The sequence below is a fragment of the Pelophylax lessonae genome, assembly GCF_965119305.1.
Source record: "Pelophylax lessonae genome assembly, chromosome: 13".
Taxonomy (NCBI): Eukaryota; Metazoa; Chordata; class Amphibia; order Anura; family Ranidae; genus Pelophylax; species Pelophylax lessonae.
In genome coordinates, this window is record NC_138780.1 from 207199766 (window position 1) to 207211020 (window position 11255).

Genomic DNA, 11255 nt, shown 5'->3' on the forward strand with positions numbered 1-11255 from the left:
TATAGTGGGTATACATTGTATGATATATATATATAGAGGGTGGGTATACATTGTAAGATATATAGATATATATATGTGTATAGATTGTATGATATATATATATATAGTGGGTATACATTGTAAGATATATAGATATATAGATGAGGGGTATATACATTGTATTATATATATAGTGGGTATACATTGTATTATATATATAGAGGGTGGGTATACATTGTATTATATATATAGTGGGTATACATTGTATTATATATATAGAGGGTGGGTATACATTGTGAGATATATAGATATATAGATGAGGGGTATATACATTGTATTATATATATTGATGAGGGGTATACATTGTAAGATATATAGATGAGGGGTATATACATTGTATTATATATATATAGTGGGTATAGATTGTATGATATATATATATATATAGATGATGGGTATATACATTGTATGATATATATAGTGGGTATATACATTGTATGATATATATATAGATGATGGGTATATACATTGTATTATATATATATATAGATGATGGGTATATACATTGTATTATATATATATAGATGGTATAGATTGTATTATATATATATAGTGGGTATAGATTGTATGATATATATATATATATAGATGATGGGTATATACATTGTATGATATATATAGATGATGGGTATATACATTGTATTATATATATATAGATGGTATAGATTGTATGATATATATATATATATATATATATATATATAGATGATGGGTATATACATTGTATTATATATATATAGATGGTATAGATTGTATCAGTTTGTATCTTTCTCCCGGGCAGAGTATTGTGTATGGGATCTCCTCCATCCATCCATCCCCCGATCCCCGCACACACCCCCCGATGCAGCGGCCGCTCTCTGGGCCGGCAGGAGGGGGCGTCGTCGGGCTTATATAGTGGGGCGGCCAGTGATTGGCAGAGTCTCCGGGCTCGTCACGTGACCTCTCGGTGGGCTGGAAGAAAAGCGATGTGAGAGTGAAGTCCGCTCAGTGCAGTCATTCCTCTCCATTCCATCCGATCTGCGGAGAGCCTGCGGACCCCCCCGAGCTTTTCCACCCATTTGTCCCTCATTGCCTGTCAAGAATCATGGACTGTTGTTCTATGCCTTGTTCTCTGTCAGTGAGTAGACTTTTCTTTTTATTTTTTCCACCCCCCCCTTCCCTATATCTGTGCATTAGGGACCCCCAGATGTAGAGTGAGGACCCCTCTACATGTATCTGATGGGTGAGCTTGTAACATTGTATCAAGTATTGGGTGACCAGGGGGGGGGGGGGATTTATTGGCGGCCCCCATCCGATGGAGCGGTGCAGGGATGGCGCTCAGTAGAATTGCAGGAAAATATTTATTTTTTTGGGTGGAAGCGGTGACGCCGCTGAGCTCGCCATGGACGCCCTGAAAGCGGTGACAACACTGAGCTCGCCGTGGGCGCCCTGAAAACGGTGACGGCGCTGAGCTCATAATGGGCACCCTAAAAGCAGTGAAGGCGCTAGTGGGCGCCCTGAAAGCAGTGACGCCGCTGAGCTCACCATGGGCGCCCTAAAAGCGGTGAAGGCTCTAAGCTCGCCGTAGGCACCCTGAAAGCAGTGACGGCACTGAGCTCACCACGGGCGCCCTGGAAGCGTTGACAGCTCTAATCTTGCCATGGACACCCTGAAAAACAGTGACGGCGCTGAGCTCGCTATAGACTCCCTGGAAGCGTTGACGCCGCTGAGCTCGCTATAGACGCCCTGGAAGCATTGACGCCGCTGAGCTCGCTATAGACGCCCTGGAAGCGTTGACGCCGCTGAGCTTGCTATAGACGCCCTGGAAGCGTTGACAGCGCTGAGCTCGCCATGGACGCCCTGGAAGCGGTGACGGCGCTGAGCTCGCCCCGGCTGTTTATTCTGCAGGCAGAGATAATTGTGCAGATAGCCCAGAGACAGCACACAGATTAGTCGGGATTGTGGCTATCTGATAATGAGCTATTTGCCAGTAAACAAGTTAGACCATGATAGTCCCCCCCCCTCCCTCCTCATTCCCCCCCATCCCCCCTGGGCACGCAGAGTAGATTGGGGCCGCTCTTGTCCTGTTGTTTCGTCTGTAGCCTCTTTGACTTTAGCTTTTTTTTTTTTTTTTTTAACCCCCCCCCATGAGCCTCCTACTTATTTGCATGTATTGTGTTCTGCATCCCAGAGACACCATGATTCGTGGTAACCGAATGCTGATGGTCATTTTATTATGCCAAGTCCTGCTAGGAGGCACTAGCCATGCCAGTCTGATTCCTGAGACCGGGAAGAAGAAAGTGGCCGAGATTCAGGGCCAAGCGGGCGGAAGGAGGTCTGCCCAGAGCCATGAGCTCTTGCGGGATTTCGAGGCGACGCTGCTGCAGATGTTTGGCCTCCGCAAGCGGCCGCAGCCCAGCAAGGAGGTGGTGGTGCCTGACTACATGCGGGACTTGTACCGGCTCCAGTCTGCTGAGGAGGAGGACGAATTGCAGGAGATCAGCTTGGAGTACCCAGAGAGACCCACCAGCCGTGCCAACACAGTGAGGAGCTTCCACCATGAAGGTAAGTGCCCCCAGAACCTTGTGTTGTGACCCTAAATGGGGTGGGAAGGAGGGTCAGGCGTGGGTTTGGCTTCCGAAAAAAACTTTTTTTAGAACTTGTCTGGAATGCCGCAGCCCCCTGTTTGTGTTGTGAATGGTGATTTCAGCCCTACCGGGGTCTCCCCTGGATCAGGGTTGGAGAAGGTTCATTGTAGTGGACCTTTATCTTATGGCTATAAACCCAAGGCTCTGTCCTTGTAATAAGGCACTCATCGTCTACGTATCTTGGCCACCCCAGAGAACCCTTTAATCATTTAGCATCATTATGTTGGAAAGTAATAACCCCCCCCCCCCCCCAGGTTACCTCCACCTCCTGTATACACCCAGTGTATAAAAGTCTTTGAGCATTGTGCCTTGTCTTCAGTCTGTCTGTTGAGGAATAATATCCTTGGAGCTCTTACCTATTCTCATGTAATGCCCGGTAACACCTTCCATTGTCTTGTGTTTGTGCAGAACCGTTCAACAACTAACTGACCATCCCCCTTAATTTCCATCATGTACTTTGCAGAGTCGTGTTAACGTCCCCCCCCCCCCCCCCTTCCTTGTACATTAGGCATGTAGCAACTGCTTAATTCCTGACCTGGATATAGGTATGCGAGCCTGCGATCCCTCATAGACTCGCCCAGCTGTTCATTCCCTTGTTATCACTGTATATGTTGAATTATCGGCTGTTGGTAATGCGAGAGTCCACTCCTATCTTGCAAAGTTTGCAGCAGCCCAATGTTAACCATGTGAAAGCTTCTCAGTGCAAGAAAATAACCATCGCGGATTGGACCACCTGCTGAGGGCAGGTTGGCACCTTTCTTCCAGCCTGAAGATATTTCAAGCTGTAGACCCAAATTATTTTCAGTTGGTTGCCATGCATCTTGTTGAACTCCAGCCTACAGATATAAAATATGTAGACCCAAGCTCTTCTGGTTAATTGGTCGTATGCATCTTGTTGAAATCCAGCCTATAGATATATAAATGTGTAGACCCAAGTTCTTCTGAATAATTGGTCGTGTACATCTTGTTTAAGTTCAGCCTATGGATATAAAATGTGTAGACCCAAGTTCTTCTGGTTGTTTGGTCGTATGCATCTTGTTGAATTCCAGCCTACGGATATATAAATCTGTAGACCCCCAGCCTACAGATATAAAATGTGTAGACCCAAGTTCTTCTGGTTAATTGGTCGTATGTATCTTGTTGAATTCCAGCCTGCAAATATATCAGTGTATAGACCTAAGTTCTTTTTAGTTGGTTGCCATGGATCTTGTTGAATTCCAGCCTGCAGATTTATCAATGTGCAGACCCAAGTTCTTCTGGTTGTTTGGTCGTATGCATCTTGTCGAATTCCAGCCTATAGATATATAAATGTGCAGACCCAAGTTTTTCTGATTAATTGGTCATATACATCTTGTTGAATTCCAACCTACAGATATATAAATCTGTAGACCCAAGCTCTTCTGGTTGTTTGGTGGTATGCATCTTGTTGAATTCCAGCCTGCAGATATATCATGTGTAGACCCGAGGTCTTCTGGTTATTTGGTCGTATGCATCTTGTTGAACTCCAGCCTATGGATATATAAATCTGTAGACCCCCAGCCTACAGATATAAAATGTGTAGACCCGAGTTCTTCTGGTTATTTGGTCGTATGCATCTTGTTGAAATTTAGCCTATGGATGGATATATAAAATGTGTAGACCCAAGCTCTTCTGGTTAATTGGTCGTATGCATCTTCTTGAACTCCAGCCTATGGATATATAAATCTGTAGACCCCCAGCCTACAGATATAAAATGTGTAGACCCAAGTTCTTCTGGTTGTTTAGTCGTATGCATCGTTTTGAAATCCAGCCTATAGATATATAAATCTGTAGACCCAAGTTCTTCTGATTAATTGGTCATATACATCTTGTTGAATTCCAACCTACAGATATATAAATATGTAGACCCAAGTTCTTCTGGTTAATTGGTCGTATGCATCTTGTTTAAATCCAGCCTATAGATATATAAATCTGTAGACCCAAGCTCTGCTTATTTGGTCGTATGCATCTTGTTTAAATCCAGCCTATAGATATATAAATATGTAGACCCAAGCTCTCCTGCTTATTTGGTCGTATGCATCATGTTGAAATCCAGCCTGCAAATATATCAGTGTATAGACCTAAGTTCTTTTTTGTTGGTTGTCATAGATCTTGTTGAATTCCAGCCTACAGATATATAAATATGTAGACCCAAGTTCTTCTGGTTGTTTGGTCGTATGCATCTTCTTGAATTTCAGCCTATAGATATATAAATCTGTAGACCCAAGCTCTTCTGGTTAATTGGTCGTATGCATCTTGTTGAATTCCAGCCTGCAAATATATCAGTGTGTAGACCTAAGTTCTTTTTAGTTGGTTGCCATAGATCTTGTTGAATTCCAGCCTATGGATATATCAATGTGTAGACCCAAGTTCTTCTGGTTAATCGGTCATATGCATTTTGTTGAACTCCAGCCTTGGAAGGACTAGAAGCAGCATGGGCTGCCAGCTTGAGTTGAAGTTCCTCAAGTAGCTAGGGGCTTCTTGCAGTTGACTTTATAACCTGCTAAAGTGATATTGAACGCACATGAGCCCGAGAAATGTTTCCACACCTTGTTACTACTCTATGGTTGTATCAGGGACAGATTTTTCATTTAAAGTCATGTGTGTGCAATGAAACTGAAATGAAAACCAAAACTTAAGATCTAGGTGACCTTGAAGGTCTTTTCCAAAATGTTGTAAGCTGTCCCGGTAGTGCAGGGATCCTCAAACTACGGCCCTCCAGCTGTTGTGGAACTACACATCCCATGAGGCATTGTAATACTCTGAGATTCACAGACATGACTAGGCATGATGGGACTTGTAGTTCTCGAACAACTGGAGGGCCATAGTTTGAAGACCCCTGCGGTAGTGGGTAAGGAGCGAAGAGCATACTGTGTTTGGTTTTATTGTAAATTTGTAGTCTTAAATGTATTCTGGAATGGTAACAGCTTAGTATGGGGCTACACGTTCAATGCTTAGAACATGCTTGGTCCTGTAGTTCTATCACAGGTGGGGCAGTTGACATTTGCGATTGCCTAAGCATGTTCTGGAAAATGGAAGTTAGCCATTGGTCCCCTTTCCAACCCCTGAGTCACGTGATGCATGCACCTAGTCAGTATGTTATTATGGATTTTGTTTTGTATTTATTATATTTTATTTATTTGTTTACTTAGTCTTTGTTACATTACAGAACCAAATGTTTTTTTTTTTGGCTTAAACAAACCTATGATTGTCCCGTTGAACATGCTTGCTTTGAAAACCCTTAAAAAAGATACGTCTCGCCCCTTTATGTTACACGCGGTGCATAGGTTAGTTTTCAGCTTGTATAAACTGCGTTATGTGCTCCCTTCTCATCAAAGGCAAAAAAAGGCGCACCTCCCTGTTTTTTCCACTCGCTTTAATACTTAAAGTACACTCGGTGTATTTAACGCCACAACCGTGTGTTTGTAAGATTTGTTCAATGAAGCCTTGTAATCCGATCCAAATGTTTCCTTGCGGATGTTTTTTTCCCAAGGTAAATCTGACTTATTAATCCACGGCATCTTTGCAGTACTGGAATTTTGCTTTTCTTTCCCCCCCTCTTCTGTAATATGATCAACAAGGCATGCTCTATGCTTTCAAAAAATTTCTGGATCTCCCGAGCAATACACTTCAGATTCAGAAAGAAACTTTGTATGTGATCTTGCCTGCCAAGTGATTTATGTAGATGGAGCTTGCAAATTTGGATCACAAGTGGCTGAACGGTTGAACTTGTTAAGAGTTCGCAGGGTTTGCATATGTAGCAGCATTTTTAAGAGAGAGAGGACATCTTTAGATCTCTTCAAAAAGTTGAGTAATGGTAGTCCCTTTATCTTGCCATGTTGTATTCTTTCGCATAATTAGCAGAATTATAAAAGTGAGAAACTTTCTCGAACTGTTCAAAACGTTGAGGAACTGTAGGCCCTTTATCTTGCAATGTTGTATTCTTTTGCATAAGTAGTAGAATTTTTAAAGAGAAAAGGCATCTTAAGAGTTCTTCAAAAAGTTGGAGGAAGGGTAGATAGTCTCTTTATCTAACCATGTTGTATTCTTTTGCATAAGTAGCAGCATTTTGGGGACATCTTTAGATCTGTTCAAAAAGTTGAAGAACGGTAGTCTCTGTATCTTGTCAGATTGTATACTTTTGCATAAGTAGCAGAATTTTAAGCGTAAGGACATCCTTGGATCTCTTCAAAAATTTGAGGAACTGTAGTCCCTTTTATCTTGTCATATTTTTTTACTTTTGCATAGGTAGCAGTATTTTAAGAGTGAGGCCATCTTAAGATCTGTTCAAAAAGTTTAAGGAATTCTCACAGATCTTTCTATTTAATATGTTTTCTACTGTTTGTGTTTTTGGAAATGTAATAAAAAGTTATGGGGGGAAAAACAATGTTGAGGAACGGTAGTCCCTTTATCTTGTCACATTGTATACTTTTGCACAAGTAACAGAATTGAGTGAGGAACTCTTTAGATCTTTGCAGAACGTTGAGGAACATGTTGCCATGTTGTATTCTTTTGTGTAAGTAGCAGAGTGAGGAACTCCTGATAGCTCTTCAAAAAGTTAAGGTCCCTTTATCTTGCCATGTTGTATTCCTTTGCATAAGTAGCAGAGTTTTTTTAAGAGGAAAGGCATCTTTAGAGTTCTTCAAAAAGTTGGAGGAAGGATAGATAGTCTCTTTATCTTTCCATGTTGTATTCTTTTGCATAAGTAGCAGCATTTTTGAGGACATCTTTAGATCTGTTCAAAAAGTCGAAGAATGGTAGCCCCTTTATCTTGCCATATTGTATACTTTTGCGTAAGTAACAGAATTGAGTGAGGAACTCTTTAGATTTTTGCAAAACGTTGAGGAACATGTTGCCATGTTGTATTCTTTTGCATAAGTAGCAGAATTTTAAGAGTGAGGAACTCCTGATAGCTCTTGAGGAACATGTTGCCATGTTGTATTCTTTCGCATAAGTAGCAGAGTTTTTAAGAGTGAGGAACTCCTGATATCGCTTCAAAAAGTTAAGGTCCCTTTATCTTGCCATTTTGTATTCTTTTGCATAAGTAGCAGACTTTTTAAGAGTAAGGGCATCTTTAGAGCTCTTCAAAAAGTTGAGGAAGGATAGTCTCTCTTTATCTAACCATGTAGTATTCTTTTGCATAAGTAGCAACATTTTTGAGGACATCTTTAGATCTGTTCAAAAAGTTGAAGAACGGTAGCCCCTTTATCTTGTCATATTGTCTACTTTTGCATAAGCAGCAGAATTTTAAGAGCAAGGACATCTTTATATCTGTTAAAAAAGCTGAGAATTTCTAACGGATCTTCCTATTCAATATGTTTGTGTATTTAAAAACGTAATAAAAAGTTATAGGGCAAAAAAAAAAAAAAAGTTGAGGAACCGTATTCCCTTGATCTTGTCACATTGTATACTTTTGCTTAAGTAACAGACAGCGAGGAACTCTTTAGATCCTTTCAAAAAGTTGAGGAACGTTTAGTCTCTTTATCTTGCCATGTTGTATTCTTTTGCATAAGTAGCAGCATTTTTCAGGGTGAGGAACTCTTTAGATCTGCTCAGAAAGTTGAGGAACGTTTGGTCTCTTTATCTTGTCATGTTGTATTCTTTGTTGGAATAGTAGGGGCGGTTTGTGTGAAGACTTCGTCTACATCTGTTCAAACCACGCTGAGCCAAATATTAATTTTTCCTCTTCTTTCTTTGTTAGAACATTTGGAGAGCATTCCAGGCACGACAGGAAACACAAGTACTCGTTTTTTCTTCAATCTCTCCAGCATTCCAGAGAACGAGGTGATATCGTCAGCTGAGCTCAGACTGTATAGAGAACAGATAGACCACGGACCTACGTGGGAGGAGGGATTCCATAGGATAAATATATTTGAAGTGATGAAACCTTTCGCGGGGAATGGACAGTTGATCACTAGGCTACTGGACACCAGGCTCATCCACCACAACGTAACGCGGTGGGAAAGTTTCGACGTAAGCCCGGCCATTGCGCGATGGACCCAAGACAAGGGCATAAACCACGGGCTTGCGGTAGAGGTGGTCCACCTCAACCAGACTAAAAAGTTTCAGGGGAAGCACGTTCGGATTAGCCGTTCCTTATTACCTCAAGAGAACTCAGACTGGTCTCAAGTAAGGCCGCTTTTAATCACCTTCAGCCACGACGGCAGGGGGCATGCACTGACCAGGAGGTCAAAACGAAGCCCTAAACCACAGAGAGCCCGTAAAAAAAATAAAAATTGCCGTAGGCACACGTTATACGTGGATTTCAGCGACGTTGGCTGGAACGATTGGATTGTGGCACCCCCTGGATATCAAGCCTTTTATTGCCATGGCGATTGCCCGTTTCCATTGGCTGACCACTTAAACTCAACCAACCATGCCATTGTACAAACTCTGGTGAACTCCGTTAACTCCAGCATTCCCAAAGCTTGCTGCGTACCGACAGAACTGAGCGCCATTTCCATGCTGTACTTGGACGAGTACGACAAAGTGGTCCTTAAAAACTATCAGGAGATGGTGGTAGAGGGTTGTGGATGCCGCTAAAAAAAATAAACTAAAAAAAAAAAACACAAGAAAAAAAAGAGGCAGACTGCTCGTTATCTGCTGAACTCCTTTGAAAATGAACAATCATCTTGACCTTATTTATGTCTTTTATGTGCAAATTTTTTTTTTTTTTGACCATATGATCATATATTTTGCAAAATATATTTATAACAACATATTAAAAGAAAAAAAAATAAAATAAGTCATTATTTTCAAAAAAAACATTTTTTTTTTCAAAAACATAAGCTACTTTTTTTTTTTGTACAGTTGTTTATAAAATGTACAGTTAGGAAAATGTTGGATCTATAAAGGGGATAGAATTTTTTTTTAATTTGTTTTCTATACAAAATGAGCTTTTCATAGTGTTAATATTTATTGGCAATATGACTTAAACACCTATTCCTAAATGAATGTAAATTAGGGTAAAGCATATTGCTGTTTAGAAGTCACAGTGGGAATCCCAGCAGCCTCTGGGGTAAACTGTGTGTTTTTTTTTTTTGGTTTTTTATTCCAGTTTGTGTGAAAAGAGTCTAGGAAGTACCTGAGTTCAATTTGTTATGCTAATGATAAGCACAGCCACTGCCCTTCCCTCTTGTAGTATATTGTTGGTTCCAAGCTAATATTCTTATTATTATCTTTTTTTTTTTTTAAGACTGGGCTGTTTGGGTGAAAAAAAAAAATGTTAAAAATGTAATTTTTCTTAAAAAAAAAAAAAAAAAAAAGAAATGAAACCATCCCACTTGTTGAAGGTTAGAAAAACATAGACACCTGACAACTACTGTACTTTTATCTGGCAAATTCCTTCATCTGTATTGCCATTTCTGCCAGAAAAAAAAAATCCTATTATTTTTTAATAATGATAAGTAAAAAAAAAAAAATTCTATAATATTTTGGTAATATTTTTTAAATAAACATATTTATTTTTCCTCTTGACATTGAAACAATCTGTCATTTTAACCTTGTGCGTCACCATGTCCAAATATCCCCAGGAGACTATTGTAAAGCTTGGTTTTTAATTATTGAAACTCTCCAATGCTTAGGAGGAGGTGGGGGGGGGGTGATGGAGTGAGTCGTTTGGGGGGGGGAGGCTTAGTTAAAACCAATAAAAACTTGAACAGTGGAAAGATTGGCAAGACTTCACTTCCTGGAGAGTGCAGGTGGAGAGACCAGATCAGGGCCTCAGGGTAATGCATCGAGACTCCATGCTGCTTTTGTCTTGTAACTGCCTTCAAAAAGGGCCTTTTTAATTGTACAGAGCTTAAATAAATTGTTTAAAAGAGAGTGAACTTAGTTTCCCCTTAGGACAAATTTGTTTTGTGACGTTTGATTTACAAAAAAAAAAACTGGAATGGAATGGAATCTGCCAGTGAAATACTGTTTTGCTTGCTACACGGCTCCAAGAGTTGTACAACCAAACCACGAAATATAAATTAAATATAAATAAAATGTTGTAGAGATTTTTTATTTTTTATAACCTTCTTTGATAAATGTAAAAAGTTTATGGAGCAGAAAAAAATAATACCGTATTTTCCGGCGTACTAGACGACTGGGCGTATAAGACGACTGGGCGTATAAGACGACTGGGCGTATGAGACGACTGGGCGTATAAGACGACCCCCTAATTTTCAAGTTAAAACATAGGTTTTGGGCTATACTCGCCGTATAAGACTACCTCCCTTCCGAAGCAAGGAAACACCATTGAAAAACATCAGATTTCTCATAGATCTCCAAGGTACCCCAAGTACTGTAATACATGTAATCTCTCATAATATCTCCAAGGTACCCTAAGTATAAGAATTACCGGTAGATGTAATCTCAAGACGGTGGCTGTGCGGGAATCCTGTACCGGTATACCGTATGTACCGTAGCTTCGGCTACATACAGTATACCGCTCTGAGCCAATCACGAAGAGCGATGCATTCTATTATTTAATGCAACATACAGTATACCGCTCTGAGCCAATCACGAAGAGCGATGCATTCTATTATTTAATGCAAAGCCTGCTCGGATTGGCAGAGTCAGAGAGGC

The 11255-nt window shown here is 40.5% G+C and overlaps 1 protein-coding gene across 1 annotated transcript; it reads left to right on the forward strand.

Moving 5' to 3' along the window:
* The first annotated feature begins 1023 nt into the window (after positions 1–1023).
* BMP4 (bone morphogenetic protein 4) lies at positions 1024–9429 on the forward strand. The gene is made up of 3 exons (XM_082275100.1): positions 1024–1156; positions 2210–2583; positions 8386–9429. The coding sequence occupies exons 2-3, from the start codon at positions 2217–2219 to the stop codon at positions 9225–9227; spliced, it is 1209 nt and encodes a 402-aa protein (XP_082131226.1). The 5' UTR covers positions 1024–1156; positions 2210–2216; the 3' UTR covers positions 9228–9429.
* The last annotated feature ends 1826 nt before the right edge of the window (positions 9430–11255 follow it).

What these genes read in the sequence shown, in the direction of transcription:
- BMP4 (XM_082275100.1), top strand. Translation starts at nt 2,217, where the DNA reads ATGATTCGTGGTAACCGAATGCTGATGGTCATTTTATTATGCCAAGTC. An exon ending in GAGGAGCTTCCACCATGAAG is followed by an intron (nt 2,584 to 8,385) that starts GTAAGTGCCCCC and finishes TTTCTTTGTTAG; the next exon opens with AACATTTGGAGAGCATTCCA.